This window comes from Leptonotus elevatus, chromosome 1 (genome assembly GCF_054856555.1).
Source record: "Leptonotus elevatus isolate MCC_2025b chromosome 1, RoL_Lele_1.0, whole genome shotgun sequence".
Classification (NCBI taxonomy): domain Eukaryota; kingdom Metazoa; phylum Chordata; class Actinopteri; order Syngnathiformes; family Syngnathidae; genus Leptonotus; species Leptonotus elevatus.
The window spans coordinates 18,602,357-18,620,576 of NC_141239.1; the positions used below are offsets into that span (position 1 = coordinate 18,602,357).

An 18,220-nucleotide genomic window follows, 5' to 3' on the forward strand; every position below is an offset into this window, starting at 1 on the left:
TGTACATGGAAAAGGCTCCATCTCACCCGCGACACTAATAAAGACGAGCAGTATAGCAAATGGATGGAAATTGCACATGAAGCAACCTTTAATCTGGTCCATTTAGAGGAAGTTGAGTCTACAGGTGGGGAAACCTCACCTTGCCTCACTGTTACTCATAAACGTGAGTGTGTTTGATTGTGTATACGCACTATGCTCATGTGCGTGTCTGAAAGTCCAGCAGACACACCCAAAAGTGTGTGTATATCTGCTTTTGTTTGCACAGTGTGATTCAGGTGTGACTCTACTGTCTGAGGGTGTCTGACACAGTTGCATAACACACACACACAAACACACGCACACACGCCTCAAGTCTATAACTGATTTGGCGCATCAAAATAACATTAGTAGTTTAGAGGACATTAGAAGAGGCCAATAATCAGGACACGATACAGTAGACGCCATTCTTACTATCTAGTGCGTTCATGATACTGTAAGGTCAGCAACCTTTTTGAAAATGAGAGCTACTTCTCGGCTACCGTTTAGTGCGAAGGGCTACCAGTGTGATACACGCTTCTGAAATAACAAATGTGCTCAAATTACCTTTATATGAAGATAAACGGTTCAGAAAATGGATTTATGGATGTAAATAATAATATATGCATTAATTTGAAGACGCTGTTCATGTTAATGACTTCTTACAACAATTAGAAACAGATACATTTCTTATGCAGCAATTTATATCCATGAATCTCTGCAGCGTTTACATTTTCAAATGATCACAATGACCCCACACTGATCAGCTGTTTTTAGAACAGGCCGGCAGGCTTTCTCATGGGGTTCATGCATGGGGGCTGCCTGGTTGCCTGTGGACACCACGTTGATGACCCCTGGACTAGAGGTCATGGTGTCTGTCTCAGTAGTAGAGTTCTGAAGTTCCGGGTTCAAATCTTGACTTCAGCCCTCCTGGGGATGTTGAAAAACTTGTGTAATGTGTACTGTAACAGAGTTGTCTTGGTCCAATCATGTGATTTTTTTAGCTGATTGTTATCAGCTGGAAAAGATTGGATTTTTGAATTTGCAGCCCCCTCAAGTTTGTGCAAAAATCTCATGTTGCCACAAGCATTTTATTTTTTTGAGGCGTGTCAGACAATTACATTTTTTTATCGTAATTAATCACATGACTTCAATAGTTAACTCTATATAACTATAAATGTACAATAAAATATTTTTTTCTACGTTTCATACTCTTGTTAACATGAAAGTGGGAGAAAAATGTTAAGCTAATAGAAATATGGCTGCATCTTTTAGTCATTGATACAGTCATTTCATTATAATTCATACAATTGAGTTAAAATCAAAAAGATGCACTACTGTAAAAAACGGGTGTGATTTGTATTGGTAATTTTTCTGCCACTAGATGGCATAATTGCATTTGTAAGACGGTGATAGCTCAGTGCATTTTTCTTTTCATATAAAGTGCTATCAAATCTTTAACATGAAGTAACTTGTGAAATTCTGCACATCTTTGAAATTGTAAAATACAACTTGACCCCAGTCTCTATGAATATATGCATTATTATTAGTGTTGTTCCGATACCGGTATCGTGAGAGGTCCCGATACTGCATTAAAACAGTGGTATCGGCAGGTACTAACAAGTAACATGCCGATACCATGATTTCAGACGCTAATATAGGACTTGTGTCTTGCCTGTTTGTGCGCGACATTCACTATGAACATTTGCGACTGAAATTGCCCAGTACAGGTCATTAATTGTGCGTCAAAAAAATTTGTGGCGTTAAAGGACATCAACTCCTCAACTGTGTGTGCGTGCGCGTGTGTGTGGGTGTGTGTGTGTGTGTTAGGGGGAAGTGAAAAAGGAATGAGAATGCACTTCAACACCTGCATGTGTGTGCTTGTGCGTCTCCGTACAGTCAGTGCAGTTACTCAGTTGGAGATGGGGCGTGTCCTCATTGTCAGTGTGTGTTTAAGAGTCCGAAGCAGGGGAAAGTGGAACGTTATTTCACACGGACTAAACATCAGGAATGTCAGATAGCTCGATGGCCCGACACGGGCACGCCGGAGGGGTTCTGCTCAGGACGGTGTTATGGGGGTCTCTGATCGCCCTGTGCTGGGCCGGCAACAGGCCTATTCGGGGAGGGGCGTCTCGATCCCGGTACGGCAGACATGTCGACAGAGGAAGGTTAAGACACCAGGCGGACCAGTGGCGAGAGTATCCAAGGTTAAACGGGCAGGGGAGCGATGAAGGACAAGTGGTCCGTTTTCCTTCTGTCAATGACGACTGGACGAGTCAGATTGAGGTAAAGGATGGATCTTGAGGTGTGTTTGCTTATCTGTGAAAAGGGCAAAGGCTGCGCTCTTGTCAGTTAATGTTTCCACAAGTTCAACTTCAGCACTCTGTCTCCATACAAGACATGTATCCTACGGAAATGTGCTGTACAAAGAAATATATTGGCTGAGTTCAAAATCTCAAGTTGGCTTTACTGCAATAAAATATAATTTTTTACTTTTTTTCTTCTTTTTTTTTTTTTTAGAACTGTGCCCCTGGATTCTTCCGAGATAGCACCGGGCCATACCTGGGCCGTTGTGTCCGCTGTAATTGTAACGGGCTGGCAGACAAGTGCGAGGACTGGACCGGGAAGTGTTTGGTGAGCTGCACCCACCATACTCAAATACTCGATTACATTTGATGCTCCAATCACAAGCTATTTTGAAAAGGTCACACTTTTACACACAGTAGGATTAGTTTTATAGTAATGAATGCAGCTATAGCGAATGACATATCGTACTTTATAGGGATGTTCGATACCAGTACGAGTCTTAACTCTTGAGTAGTCACCACCGATACTCATACCATGTACCGATACCACTAGTTTTGGTGCATAAAATTTGACCAAAAACCAATAACAGATCATTTTAAAGAGACCTTAATATCCCAATATATCCTTAAAATTGCATGAAATGAATGACATTTTTTTAATTCTCCTTTTTAGTTCCTGATAGTAAAAATGGCCACAATATCGGCTGCTGTTACGAGTACTGATACCTTGAGATAAAGCCTGGTATCAGCTGGATAACGATACCTGGGCACAAGAAATTCCTCAAACCCAATTGTTTATTACCTTGTTTGTCCGTTTTAACTTTCAGTAGATGAACTCTTTCAAAAATTAGTTGGCTGCTTTTAATATTATTTGTTATGAGCTACTTAAATTGTTTTTGTTTTATATATAAAAATGGATGGAGGGTGAAAAAAAATCTTTGTTTAGTCACCACGGATACATTATAATGTCTTATAATTATAATTAGCAATGGGAATAACTGATACATACATATGATACATGTTTAATGAATGTTGAAGCATTTTGAATGCAACAGGAATTGCCCCCCCCGCCCCCCCCCATTTTTAGCACAATAATACCTAACATTGTATGAATAAAATAGATTAAACAAAACTGTCAGTCTCACTTACTAAAAAGTATTAATAATAATAGTTTGTAACCATTTTTTGTTTTAATCATTTTACTATTATATTCTTTAATATATGATTCATTGACTTAACATCATTTTTATTCTTCTATTTTTGCAATTGAAGTTCATAGAACTCTACTCAGAACAGCCAATAATATGGTGCCTTGCTCAAGGGCATCTTTATAAAAAATAAATAAATTATAATGTTCTCCTGAGCGGCAGTTTATTGTTTGTGTACGTGTTTAGTTGCAGAATATGTGAGTTTTTTTACTGAACACCTGAGGTCACGATGCAAATAAAAGCCTAAAGCGAGGCAGAGTTTCAAGGTAATGGTTTGCGTTCAACTAAATAAACTCAAATTTAACACTAAATAAGTACATTTGTGTGTATATTAAAATATTGATTTCAGTCTTGACGATTTTGTAGTGGTGTGCTGTGACAAAAAAAAAATTTTACATAAAAAAAGTGCCTTGGCTCATTAAAGGTTGGTAAACTGAACAAGAGAATGCAATTTTTGCCACCTTTATTTTCTTCATTTATATTTGTTTTTGTCATTAAATGACAGATTTGAAATCTACTTGGGTGGGTGGACTCCGGCGGGGGGGCGAGGAGGTGGTCACAGTCCTGTTACTACGTCTCTTCTAGCCTCACGAGCCACAAAGTGATGGCAAACTAACATTACATGCAGTATATCTTTTTTTTTTTTTTTTTAATAAATGTTCTTAAACTTCTTGAGTGGTGGCCAGCTTACTTAGGTGGCCCGCCCAAGTATTAACATGGTGTGGGAAACACTTTGGTATAGTTCAAGCAGAAAATAAATATAACACCCCACCAAAAAAACATTTTTAACATAATTAATAGTACTGCCGCCTATCTCGTGTCTTTCTCAATTTCGTAATCACCACAAATATTTCCAATGGCGTGCTGGTTTTCTCCTTGTTATTATTCTCCTTGAAGGGAGGATGAGCCCGTGCACATTTGAACGTTTCAACCATCTCCATTATGTTATCGTCATGCAAGACCGGGCCTGCGTTGCAGCGTGCGTGCCGCCCTTGCAGCAGTCAAACCAACATCAAATGCATTCTCAGCAACCACTTGGCGGGCTTACACACCCACCGCCACCCCGCCACCCCCCCCCCCCTTCCCCCGTGTGTGCGTTCCCGCGTTGGGAAGAAAAGACTTGATGGTCCACTAAGGTTAACCTTGCAAAATGCATGCCTGAAAGTCCAATTTTGTCCTCTTTGTTTTTCTCAGAATTGTCAGTACAACACAGCTGGAGACAGATGTGAATACTGCAGAGAAGGTTACTATGGCAACGCGGCTCAGAAGACGTGCCAGGTGTGCCCCTGCCCTCTTAGTACGGCCGCAAACAGGTGAGTTACGAAAAACAAAAAGAAACAGCACTCCTAAAAAGTAGTTGCATAACACACGTGTTACATTTCTAGCTTCGCAGTCGCTTGCAGAGTGATCTACGGAGACTTCCAGTGCATTTGCAGAACAGGATACACTGGAGACAAATGTGAAAAGTAAGCATCGCTTGAAAATCAACAATAGGGGAGTGTGGGGGAATTTGTGCCAAGGGGCAAGTCGTTCCACCCCTGTTATTCAGAAAACCATAAAAGAAGTTGGTCATGTGACCACGTAGCTTTGAAGAGACATCCACTTTGCTCATACGGTAAAAAAAAAAAGGGAGACACATGGCTTGAGAGGTAAGCACATTTAAGTAAAAAAAATATAATAATAATTACCCTCAAAGTAAAATTTGTATGATTAAGGTTTTTTGATGGCTGTTTTTGAACAATTACAGACAACTTTAAAAACAGTTCACACGTGTTTTAGTGCTTTAGTAAGCTACATCATGAGTCTATATGGTTAGCATGATGCTGGCTCAAAACAGCTGGGGGATGCATTTTTATTTATTTTTTTCAAAATGGTGGGCTTGGGGTAATTTGTGCCAAAGGACCTGGGTTAAGTTGTGCCATTGACTTTCCCTAAATTATGATTATTTACTCTATATTACTTTATTGTATTTTATTGTTGTTACAAACTGTATTCTTACATTTGATCGCTAAAAGTATGCATCATTCTTAATTTTTGACCATAATTGATCATGCCACCAGATACAAAAGGAGGACGGCCATAATAAAAAAAATACAGGGATAAGAAAAACAAAATAGGCTCAGGTTTACAAATCTGGCTGTTCTGCTCACTTGGGTTATGTGTCTTTAGAAGTTATTTTTTCCTTGGCAAAATCCACAAAAAGGAGAACAGAATTGTAAAATAAAGAAAGTGAAAACAAGACACACCGGAGAAGATGGAGTTAGAGAAGGCTTACAAAGAAAGAGAAAATAAAAAGGCTGAACAGGAAAATAAAAATAATGAAAGAAGAAAAGGCCTCTGAAGCCTGCAAATCAAAGTTTTTTATTGAATTTGTCTTTCTTTTATATAGCATTATTGTTTGTGACATGAAAATTTTATTTTTTTTACTTCAGTTATCAATGGCACGATTTACCCCACTAAATTCTGACTAATGGGTCAACCTACTAGGGATGTAACAATAACGGCAATATCGTGATATCGCGATATTAAAACTGCCACAATATATCATCGTCGTCATGTCACGATATTAAAAGCAGCACATCTTTTTAAAAAGTCGGGTTGATTTCCATTTGTGCACATCTAGCACCCTCTGGTGGTTAGTTTTTTAGTGCAATTTAATTTCCACAAGGCATGGTTTGGACCTTCTTTGTTTAAAATCCATGCTAATGATCAGATGAAGGGGAACGTAATATGCTTGTGAACCGAGTCAATATGTGTAGGAACTCAATGTACGAAAGCACAATATTGTGTGTGGGGTTTACATTTTTTAGTATGATCTCTTTTTTCTTTTTTTACAATATTGTGACTTTTTTTTGTATCTCCAACCTCCAAAGTGATTGGTCCCAAGGATGCACAACATCCTAGACTATCGGAACACATTTTAGTTGGAGGCATTCCTGTAATCCCCTTGCGTAAAAGACACTTTAAGTAAAAATTGACACTACTTACCCCGCTCTCCCCCCTACTGATACTATATACTCTTAAACTGATTCTATCTTATTCATTTCTACTTCTTACAGGTGTGCTCCTGGTTTCTATGGTGACCCGTTTGTTCCAGGAGGAAGCTGTCGCCCTGGAAATGAAAACACCTGTGATCCCAGGACTGGAGGTTGCATAGCCGATCTTATAATATAATTTAAAAAATTCACGTTTACTAATTGGTGATTTTATTAGCAGCAGACACATAGCACTAGTGACCAGCTGCTATGTGATTAGGTTATTAAGAGGCAGATCCATACCAGTACTAATAAGGATTTTAAGAGACTCCAGCTCATAATTGATATGTTTCATTTATTTTTTTTATAATTTGTGCTTTCATCTCTGTAGTTTGCAAGAACACACTGGAGCCTGGAGACACAAACACCGACGAACGCTGTCAAGGTGAATAAAATAGAAATGTAACAGCCTCACGGTTACGGTTATGCTTATTTTAAACATCTTGTTTTTCAGAGTGTGATAACTGCGTCGAGACTTTACTACAAGACTTGGAGAAATTGAACTACAAGCTGGTGCTGATCAAAGTTCAGCTGGACAACGCCTCCGCCGGGGCCTCCTCCCAGGATAGGCTCAGGAAATTGGAGCGAGCCGTATCGGATACCAAGGTAATGGGGAAAAAGTCTTCATAACTCCAATGGGGACGTTTTACTTTTACTGACTTCATTCTGGCTGACAAGTTGAGACACATTTAACACATCCCGATACCTCATGCGTGGCCACAAGTGCAATGTACACACATTATTCATTCTATGGACATATGCAGCACACACACTTGCATGTGTTGACACTCACGCTTACGTGCCGTATGCTGGGATGGGTGTGCTTATGCAAACATTCCAGATGGGATCACTGATAAGTAATCACAGTGCATTTTGTCTCACACAATTGAGACCTTGAAAAATCTCATTGAAAAATTGACAGCATATTTTCTTGATGTTGATATGATCAATTTTGTATTTTTATATTTTTAATGTATTTTTATTAAATTTCAATTATTTTTTATTTACTTTTCTTTTTTAAATATATATATATATATTTTTTAAATATTTATTATTATTATTATTATTATTATTCAATGGACCATTTTTAATTCTTATTTTGACTCATTTTCCCCCAAAACATATAAATATATTGTATTTTAAATATCAACCGTGTCTCAAAGACGTATTTTTATGTGTTTTTTTTAATGCTAGAGCAGCTTTGATGCAGCCTTAACTGCAGAGAACAGTTGAAGCAATGGTAGTTATTACAAAAACGGCCAGCAGGTGGCAGCAGAGTACAAGAGAGGCTCTTTCCCCCGTTTTTTTAAAACAGATTTCTAAATAATGATGAAACTTAGCTATATTCTAATACTAATTGCTGCAAAACATAAACAGATAGAAATATACTTTTTTTCCGATAAAAGAAGAGACTCTAATCATTCTTCTGGTAGGTTTCATGTTTGTATAGCAATAAAACACAATATTCTGTGGGCCTTGCAAAATCAGTCAAAATCCAGTACACCAGCCGGGAGCAAAGGGGATTGCTTCAGAAAATGAAAATTGCTGCAAGTGAATAAGTTAATAATCACATTGTTTTTTGCAGAATCTGGTGATCAAATTCAGAACCTCTGTCAATGGCCAAAGTTCCAGGGTCAAGCAGCTGGAAGACGACATGCTGACTCTCGCTGATGACATCAACTCTCTTCAAGACAAGGTCGTAAAAATTAATTAATTTAATACATCAATTTACCGAAATGTGCGTAAAAATGTGTGATTTTCATTCACATTCAGGCTGACATGACGGCCGTGGATGCTGACAAAGCTGTTCTAGGGGTTGAAAAAACCCACAATAGGGCTCAGGATTTGGACCGAGAGATTCAAAACATGCTCAAGAAAATCCAAGGTAAAGCTCGTGTGACGTTCAATGAACATGAACAAGGATGATCCGTTTTCTTGGTGCTTCCAGGTCTGCTGGACCAGCTAAAGGACGTGGGTTCGAGCGGCACGCAGCCTAGTGAGAGCGCGGCAAAGATGCTGGAGGATGCCCAGCGCATGGTGAAGGAAATGGAGAACAGGAACTTCACGCCACAGAAGACCGCTGCTGACAAGGAAAGGGACGAGGCCAGGAAACGTAGGATACGCCACTCGCGGGATTTGATTGAGTTTCTCAAGAGTTGCATTAAAAACGTCTCTTTTACTCTCTTATCCAGTCCTGGACTACATCAAGAACGACATAAGTAAACAATTGGACCAGAACGAGGGCTCAGCAGCAGAGTTGAAAGAGCAGCTGAAGGACTACGACGACAAACTGAAGGAGCTGGACATGTCTCTGAAGGACGCCACGGACTTGGTGAAGAAAGCCAACGCCCAGAATGGACTCAACGCTCAGGCTGTACCGGAGCTGCTGGTAACCAAACACAGTCAATAATCAGTAGATCAGCACATTTGGGACTCGTTATCAAGAGATGCCAGTTGTGTGCATCACAGTACACCTCCGCCAAAGGAAGCCCGATTCTTTCATTTGTCAGACAAACAATGAGTTTCTTGTACTAAAATGACGTGTTTCCCCACAGAATCGCATCAACAACCTAAAGAAGGAACGCAAGACTGTTAAGGACCAGGTGACGATGGCGGCGAATAAGCTGAAGATAATAGAAGATTTACTCAAAGGGCTTACCAACAACAAAACGGTGCGTGTCAAATGTGTTAAGCGGGCTGCACACATCATGATTTCAAATTGGGAGACAAAAAAAATGGCATGTGTGGTCTTGTCGCTCACATAAACAAATCGCCTTCAACAAGTCTCCTCCCACAAATGAAGTCTGTTGTAGTACAAAGACTGACCTATGAGAGGCAGCATGGTGCCATGGTGCAGCTAGGCTGATAGAAAATACAAAGAAGAAGAAATAGTAGTAATCACTCTCAACTAGGGCTGGGTTTAAAAAAATCGAATAATCCATATTGAATCAATGTTCCTTTTCGAGCCTGATTTTGAATCATAAAAAGAGATATTAAAATAATTAATATCCTTTCCCTATAAATTCATAAGAAAATAGAATTTTGAATGTATTATTTTAGTATCTTATTGTTTTCTTGAAATTTAATGTTCACGTGGATTTAAAAATATTTTCTTACATTTATGAAAGACCTGACTTATTGCACTTTAAGACAATTCAGAATCTTTTCAATTTATATTTACAATTGTTGAATTAGAATTGTGAAAATATTTTCACCTCATCTTTGCTGATGTCAATGTTTGTGTAACACTTAAGATTTTAACACGTGTTACTTTCATTAATAAAATAAATTATTTAACCGGTATTTTTAATTTGGAATTTAATGTTTGTGGAATTTTTATAATTCCTTGATATTTAAGAAGAATTGATGTTCCATAATTAATATCAGATTGAAGTGAAGTGAACCGTATCAAATCGTAATGGAGATTGAGCAACCTCCACAAACATGAATAATGACATTCATACTGAACTCTGAGTACACCCCGAGGACTAAAAACACATGAAGAATTTGGGAATATTATTACTAGCTTATGATAAACGACTTGATGTAAGTGAGATAGCTGTCAGGTCCTAACACGCAGACCCTGCAGATAAAGATCTCCGCGTTTCTTCATCGTTGCTGAGGCGAGGTCCCAGGAATGCTGTAAATATCGTTTGCCCACCCCCCACCCCCCGGCAGGCGTACGAAAAGTTGGCCGCTCAGCTGGATGGCGGCAAGACCGACTTGACCAAGAAGGTCAACGAGATCTCCAAAGTGGCGGCCAAGGAGGACGTGGTGGTGACCGCCGAGGACCACGCGAAGAGTCTCAAGATGTTGTCGAAGGAACTGGAGGAGTAAGTTCGTTACACAACAGGACACTAACTATGTTGGGTACACTTGCTCAGTCTAATGGCACCCAAGGCAACTATTATACCTGCACCAAGGCTAAAACAATATTGGATAGCCTCAAACACAGACATTGAAAAAAAACATAATGTGACCATCATTAGGAAAACAAGGTAATTAAACCCTTAAAATATATTTGAGTAGACTTATTATATTTTGTATTTTTAATTCATGTATTTTTATGTCTACATTTACATTCAATTTATTTTTATTTTTATGAATGTATAGTATTGTTTTTAGATATTTATTCATTTTAAATTAACTGATGCATTTACTTTAAATGTATTTTTAAATTATGTTTATTATATATGTATTAGTTTATTTTTACAATTTAAAAAAAAAAGTATTTTGTTTTTGAGGATGGAGCAAACCCACGTTTTTCATGGAAAACATCCCCTTTTTTTCCAGTAATTGTTTGGGTTAAAAAATGCTCTCTTTTTTAAAAATTTATTATATTAATTATACATAGGTTTTTGTTAATCGCGGGATGCCCGGTCCCTGTCCGCCCTCCCTTAATAAGATAATCATTTCTTTTTTAGTAGGTAATCAATTATTGTTAAAACTGCATTTATTCATTTATGATAATTTCGTTTCTTTGTTATTATACTGTATATATTTGCTAAATAAACCCATCCATTATTTATTATTTTTTTTATGTAAATCTGCACCAAATTGGAGCATTCTCAATGCCTCCCGCTGCTGGAAATGTTTTGAAATCAGTCCCTAATTAACTATTAACCTGCTCAATGACAAACATACAAGTGCAGAAAGCACAGCCTCCTTGACGGGGGTAATAATATTCAGTCATAGAGGTCCAGTATAGGTTTGTGGTTGTAGTAGAACTACATGGCACACAGAGCTGTTCTGTCTTTTCAGTGCCGTGAAGAAAGCGAGTGACCGCCCTGAGGTACGTAACGCTAATGACGCCATCGATGCCTACAAGAACATCACGGACGCCGTCAAAGCCGCTGAGGTCGCCGCTAACCAAGCGAAACAAGCCGCTGACAGTGCCTTGAATGTAAGTCTCTGAATCATCGGTATTATTCGGTCTTTCCACTTTCAACTGCTAATCTAAAATGTAAATAAATACATAAATAAATAAAATAATAATAAATAAATAAAAGTGAGTCTGCTGTTTTTTTTTAAATATGACAACAAATAAATGTTTGCAGATTTTTCGCATTTCAATGTTCTTTATTGCTCCCAAAAACGTATAAATGCGTTCTATTTTAAATATTACCATGGTGCCCAAAACATTTTTTTATGCTAGAGCATACAGAAGGCTTTGATGCAGCCTCTGAACTGAAGAGAACGCTTGATGCAATGGTAGTTATTACGAAAACGGCCACCAGGTGGCAGCATAGTATAAGGCCAGGGTAATGTTGCAAAAAGGCTTTTGCCCCTACTGTTTTAAAGAGATTTGTAAATAATGATGAAACTTAGCTATATTCTAATGCTAATTGCTGCAAAACGGAAACAGATAGAAATATAATTTTAGAGACTAAAATCTTTCTTTTGGTAAGTTTCATGTTTTTATAGCAATAGAACAGAATATTCTGTGGGCCTTGCAAAATCAGCCAAAATCCAGTAAAACTGCCGGGAGCGAAGGGGGTTGCTTCAGTGAAAATGGCTGCGAGTGAATGAGTTAAATTTTAGGCTCAGATCAAAAATACAAAATGGAAAAAAGAGCCACATGACTGAACTTGATTTCAATATTTAATTTGTCTTTTTGTACAGATGTGTTATCTTGTTTGCTACAGTTTAAACGCAAACTCATTTTTCAATTTTGGATTTTGGATCAAAGCCTAAAATTCAATTATGAATAATCAGTATTTTTTTTTCAGTTTTTGTTTTAGATTAAATTATAAATAATATAATATTTAAAAAAAGAATGTGTTACTTCCGCTTTTTTTCAATTGGCAATTGAAATGGGAAAAATAAATGACAAATTACATATCACAATATAATACATTGCATGTAATATGTCTCATGAATGTTTGTTTTTAGAATGTAAAAAAACAAAATATGGCGGAAAGAGCGAGAGACCTGAATGAGAATGGTGCTGATCTGGTGCAGAATGCCCAAGAGGCAAAGAGCATGCTGGAGGGTAATCACCTGTTCTTTTCTTTTCACTTTCTCTTACACACACACGAGCACACTCTCACTTCTCCTTCTTCTTCTACGCGCAGATGCTGCCAAGGAAATTCCTGACATCATGAGACGCCTGAATAATGCAGACAGGAAAAAGACTGAACTTGAAGCCGACCTTCGTGATGCGCAACAGCAGCTGGACGACATTAGGAGAGGTAGTGTGCGACATCCGTTGTCAGCTGCCGGTCAAGAGTCTGCGGGAACATCCAGCGTTTATCTCTCTTCTTGTCAGATGACATTGCGGGTGTGATCGATGATGCTAAAAGGAAGACGGCTGCCGCTAATAACTCGGCCAGCAACACTATGGACAAGCTGGATGCCATCAAGAAGGAAATGGACAAAATCAACGTCACCCCCGGGGATTCCAATCTAGGCGGCGTATTGGATGATGTGGACCAAACAGGTGAAAAGACAGAAGAAGAAAATAAACTGACCCTGTTATATTTATACAAATCCCATTTGGTCAACTGTTTTCAGTGAAGAAGTTGTTGAATACCATCCCGACACTGAGCGACAAGATCGCGGAAGTGGAGACCTTGACCTCGCAGTTTGCGCCGCTGAAAAACATCACGGACAATGTCAAGAAACTCAAAGAGCTCATTAACCAAGCGCGCGACGCAGCCAACAGGGTGACGACCCTCTCTTCACAAACATCACGCACTGTACTGCAAGTCTTCTCCTAACAGTTGTCCATGCTTTCCTCCAGATTCCCATCCCGATGAAGTTCACCGGCAACGGCCACGTGCAGTTGCATCCGCCCAAGAACCTGGACGATCTGAAGGCCTTCACCGACTTGTCTCTGTCCCTGCAGAGGCCCGACGGCAGGGGCGATGGAAGGCGCAGGCGCAGGCAGGCCGCAGACAAAGGAGACATGTTTGTGATGTACCTTGGTAACAAGGATGTGAGTATAGGGGGCGGGGATTCCGAATGGATGAATTTAAATCATTGACAAACGGTCTTCTCTAGCCCTCCAAGAACTACATCGGCATGGTCCTGAGGAACAACGTGCTGTACGGAGTCTACAAGCTCAACGGAGTGGAGCACATGATGAAAACAGACTCCATCACCACGTCGCCATCAGAGCCAGCCAAGTTTGATAAAGTTGACCTGCACAGGTAAAATGGTGCCACTTACTATGTTATTCCTATTTTTCATTCCTCCCACTTCATTTTACATGCATCTGCTGCCTCGTAATTCATCAGATTCACATCATTCCAATTTGAACATATTCCAAAAATTCACTATGTTTCTCATTCCAAATATTCACCGTTTTCCCAAAATTCTGTAGTATTCACCCAAAAATTCCACATGCATTCCCAGTGAGGCTGAGTTTCCCCCAGGGGTTGTTTATCGTTCATTCCCAATGGCACATTCAACGCTACAATCATTCACATTTGAAATAGATTATTAAATTATTTCACTCATTGGAGTCACTGAGAGAATGATTTTTCATTTGCCAAACAATTCTGTTGACCAAAGATGCACCATTTTCAACCAATAAAATACCCACAACAAATTCCTTATTCATTCCCACTGACACATTCAACAAAACAGATTCACATTCCATTCCAAATCCTAAATGTTCAGCTCATTCAATTCACCTTGGAAATGGTTTTCAACATGCCCAGATTTCCGCACACCACAAAGAATTTTCAATTATTTCCCAATGATATACATATTTAAAAAACTTTCATGACATTCAATATCATTCCACATCATTAAAAATGATTCCACTTTTCAATATTTTTTCATTCAGCATTTCAGCCATCACCTGCAAATTGTCCAAAAGTTGCAAATGTTGCTCGGTGGAATATTTAGTGGGAAAATGTTTTCACAACAGTAAAAAACAAGAATTGGCAAATTCTGCTCTTGCTTCGAATGCTGCAGCTTATGCTGCCACACACAGCAGAGAAGGGACAGGGAGAGTTGGTAGGACACACGCACTTAATTAATTGAGAATGTAATTATGTATTATTTTGCAAGTAAAAAAAAAAGTGCTTTACTCCAATCACGCTTAGAATGCTGATTCACAATGCTGCGAATGGACATGGAGAGATGGCAGGAATCACAGCACAACATTGCTAGAAGGATTGATTGGGAAATAGTATTGACACCAATCAACATCCATTTTATTTAAAAAAAAAAATGCTCAAAATGTTGATTCAATTGCAACTTGGGTTGCACCACACAGCAGGGAAAGGACATAGAGAGGTGGCAGAAATAACAGTTGCTGCTAGTGAATTCATTGGGGGGGGGGGCATTTCTGAAATTATTGTATGTTTGTTGTCATTTAGAATTTATCAAGACGCACAGTTGACTCTCACCAAAGACATCACATCAGACACTCCCGGGATTCCGATTGTGGATTCCAAACAAGCAGACCAAGCCAAAAACCTTCTGGACATCACCCCAGATGACTTGGTTTTCTACGTGGGAGGATACCCTTCCAACTTCACTGTGAGATCATGGCAACATACGTCGCCAATAAGGATACCTACCGCATTCCCAACACAGTGTGACCTGTAATGATTTTTGTTTTCCTTTTTCCATCCGTCGCTCCTCCCCAGCCGCCGGTGGCTCTCAACTATCCCATGTACAAAGGCTGCATTGAGCTGGCCTACTTGAACCACAGGGTTGCTAGCCTGTATAATTTCAAATACAAAGAAAACATCAATGTAGAGACTCCGTGCAAGAGGTTGGTCCCGTTTTGAGTTCAACTTTCTGGCTATACAAATCATTCATTCGGTGACACGAAAACCATACAGAAGAATCTCACATATAATGTGTTATATTATTATTATATATATATATAATTTTTTTCCACTTTTAATCTATTTTTTTGTTTGTTTGTTTTTGTGATTGCTCTCTTGTACGCAGGTATGTATCGCCATTGGGATTTTACCTCCAAGGCACTGGCTATGGGCGCGTGAATATCGACAGGGTGGCAGCAGCCCTCCGCATCGATATATCCATCATGACGCATGCAGAAAACGGGCTGCTCTTGTACATAGGAAGTGAGGTAAGTTATTCTTGACAACATCGTGAAATTTGCTCCATTGCAATCATTTGAGGGGTGATGCAAAACTAAAAGGCAACATTATTGGAAAATGGACCATTTCTTTAAAAAAAAAATTGTTATGTTTAGGTGACAGGTAATAAACTCTTAGAATTCGGGTTGGTCTGTCAACGGTACACTTTTTATGAGATATTTTGTTTGACAAATATTTTGCTGATTTTGATGCAGCCCTGTTACAGTTAAAACACCTAAAAACATACATATATCTTTCACATTTTAATGTTACTTCTATTACAATGACCAGAATAAGGCTGAAAATCAATGTTTTGTGAGTTTTTACACAGGCGTACTTGCGAGCTATATTAGCTGCTAGCAGGCTTGGGGAGTAACGGAATACATGTAACGCCGTTGGGTAATCAGATTCCCAATTTTTTTTTACTTATTCTGTTATAGTTACAGGAAAACGTAATCAGATTACAGGTACATTTATTAAAAATGGGGATTACTTCGAGGGATTACAATTGCTACGATGAAAGAGAGTGCGAGACTTACTCGGCTTGCTGAAGGGGCGAAAGTTTGAGATGAGAGTCCAGCGGCATGCTACGCGCTGCAGCTTTTTGCTAGCCCTCCAGCCTACAACCATAATGTGACTAGGCTAATTGGTCAAAACCAACTTCACAGTATAATTAAAAAAAAAACTTATATTAATGTGTCTTTTTGATAATATGAGTAAATGGATTGGTTGGTTTGAGTGACACATTCATTACGGCTGGAAACATTGAAAAATGGAAAAAAATAATAGAAAGTGAGGATTCACATTAGCATTAGCTTCCCACGGTCAAGAGCAATTAGCTTGATGATGCTATTTCTGTTGAATCATGTAGCTCACTTTTTTCCTCTTCATCAAGATGGCCAAAAAGGTTTTTTAACAGGCTTATGTGTATGTGGAAAGACACGTCTTCAGAGCATTATTTCTACTATTTTGTGATTCAACAAAATGTTTACAATTTGAAAGAAGACATCAATAAAATCGTACCCCAAAAAGATGATTTATTACTTATTTTATCAGTTATATTTGATATTTAAGTTGGTCATCGAGAGAGGGACGAGAGAAAAAGGCAATTAGAAGAATAACTAGGAATCCCTTTTATGCCAGCTGCAGTTACATAACATTTTCATATTTTGTGCACTGGTTATTGGAAATTTCATGGGGGGCAGGGGGAATTCTGGAAAGACCCTTAAACCGCTCCTCTCTTTACCGCCAAAGGACAATTACTTCACTGTGACAATGGAGAAGGGTGTCGTCCACCTGCGTAGCAACTTGCTGTCAGAATCAGCCACAAATAACTTGAAAACATTCCCGGTAAGTCAAAGCTTAGCTACTTGATCACACTGTGATTATAATGGTCACTTTCCCTCTGTGTTTTGTTGTTGTTATTTTCCAGAAACCTGACTGGGTGGACATCCTCATCATTATAACCAGCAAGGGGAAGTTTGCAGTCCGCATTGCCAATAAAGAAGTGGCAGCGGCCCAAGCCAAGTTCACCAGTGTTGAATTCAAAGAGTATTATATTGGCGGCGCACCTCTAGAAATGAGGGAAAAGTATGTACATTTGATTCGTGCTCCATGTAAGAGAGCTTGGCGTCAAACTAACTCGGCTGTCTGCTAACAGGCACAACATCACCATGCAACCTTTCAAAGGCTGCTTGAACAACGTCAAGCTCAATCAAAACTTTAAACTCATCGACGAGGAAGTCGGCATCAGCAAAGGTTGTCCTCAAGATTCCCTGGTAAGTCACGATTGATTGATAATGACTATAGGAATCAGATGCTCTTTATTAACTCATTTTCTCCCAAAAACGTATAAATATGTTTTTTAATACTTTGTCCAAAACGTATTTATACATTTTTTATGTTTTTTATGCTAGAGCATACAGAAGGCTTTGACGCAACATCTGAACTGAAGAGGTTGCTTAAAGCAATGGTAGTTATTACAAAAAAACGGCCAGCAGGTGGCAGCAGAGTATAAGAGATCAGCCAGTGACATGTTGCAACAAGTTCTTTTCCCCAGTGTTTTCAACAGGTTTGTGAAAAATGATAAAACTTAGCCATATTCTAATGCTAATTGCTGCAAAATGGAAACAGATACAAATATATATATTTTTGCCGGATGAAAGAAGAGTAGTTATTACAAAAACGGCCAGCAGTTGGCAGCAGAGTATAAGAGATCAACCAGGGCAATGTTCCAAACCCCCCCCCCACCCACCCCACTGTTTTAAACAGATTTGTGAATAAGGATGAAACCTAGCTATTAATAGAAATATACTTTTTTTTCTTGGTGATAGAAGAGTCTTTCTTTGAGTTGTTTCCATGTTTTTATAGCAATAGAACACAATATTCTGTGGGCCTTGCAAAATCAGTCAAAATCCATTAAAACAGCCAGGAGCGAAAGGGGTTGCTTCGGTAAAAATAGTAGTAGTAAAGTAGTGGCAGTAAAGGAATTAAAATGAATAATTTTTTTAGAGTTTGCATTCATATAAATTGTATATTTATTCTTTAAATATACAGTCAATATAAATGAATTTTGGCTACTGCTTCCATGG

At 38.7% G+C, this 18,220-nt stretch overlaps 1 protein-coding gene across 2 annotated transcripts in view; it reads left to right on the plus strand.

The window, feature by feature from the left end:
- Nucleotides 1-18,220, plus strand: part of LOC147181156 (laminin subunit alpha-3-like) — a 104,369-nt gene that overhangs the window by 68,672 nt on the left and 17,477 nt on the right. For both annotated transcript variants that reach the window (XM_086080472.1, XM_086080483.1), the window contains exons 41-65: nucleotides 2,536-2,649; nucleotides 4,724-4,842; nucleotides 4,915-4,995; nucleotides 6,589-6,677; nucleotides 6,896-6,949; nucleotides 7,019-7,170; nucleotides 8,150-8,260; nucleotides 8,338-8,449; nucleotides 8,513-8,677; nucleotides 8,757-8,953; nucleotides 9,120-9,236; nucleotides 10,243-10,397; nucleotides 11,326-11,467; nucleotides 12,457-12,556; nucleotides 12,639-12,755; nucleotides 12,833-13,003; nucleotides 13,078-13,229; nucleotides 13,307-13,501; nucleotides 13,567-13,715; nucleotides 14,895-15,057; nucleotides 15,168-15,295; nucleotides 15,478-15,619; nucleotides 16,884-16,979; nucleotides 17,062-17,219; nucleotides 17,290-17,407. In XM_086080472.1, the coding sequence (XP_085936598.1) occupies nucleotides 2,536-2,649; nucleotides 4,724-4,842; nucleotides 4,915-4,995; nucleotides 6,589-6,677; nucleotides 6,896-6,949; nucleotides 7,019-7,170; nucleotides 8,150-8,260; nucleotides 8,338-8,449; nucleotides 8,513-8,677; nucleotides 8,757-8,953; nucleotides 9,120-9,236; nucleotides 10,243-10,397; nucleotides 11,326-11,467; nucleotides 12,457-12,556; nucleotides 12,639-12,755; nucleotides 12,833-13,003; nucleotides 13,078-13,229; nucleotides 13,307-13,501; nucleotides 13,567-13,715; nucleotides 14,895-15,057; nucleotides 15,168-15,295; nucleotides 15,478-15,619; nucleotides 16,884-16,979; nucleotides 17,062-17,219; nucleotides 17,290-17,407 (3,297 nt within the window). The remainder of the gene's footprint in view (nucleotides 1-2,535; nucleotides 2,650-4,723; nucleotides 4,843-4,914; nucleotides 4,996-6,588; nucleotides 6,678-6,895; nucleotides 6,950-7,018; nucleotides 7,171-8,149; nucleotides 8,261-8,337; nucleotides 8,450-8,512; nucleotides 8,678-8,756; nucleotides 8,954-9,119; nucleotides 9,237-10,242; nucleotides 10,398-11,325; nucleotides 11,468-12,456; nucleotides 12,557-12,638; nucleotides 12,756-12,832; nucleotides 13,004-13,077; nucleotides 13,230-13,306; nucleotides 13,502-13,566; nucleotides 13,716-14,894; nucleotides 15,058-15,167; nucleotides 15,296-15,477; nucleotides 15,620-16,883; nucleotides 16,980-17,061; nucleotides 17,220-17,289; nucleotides 17,408-18,220) is intronic.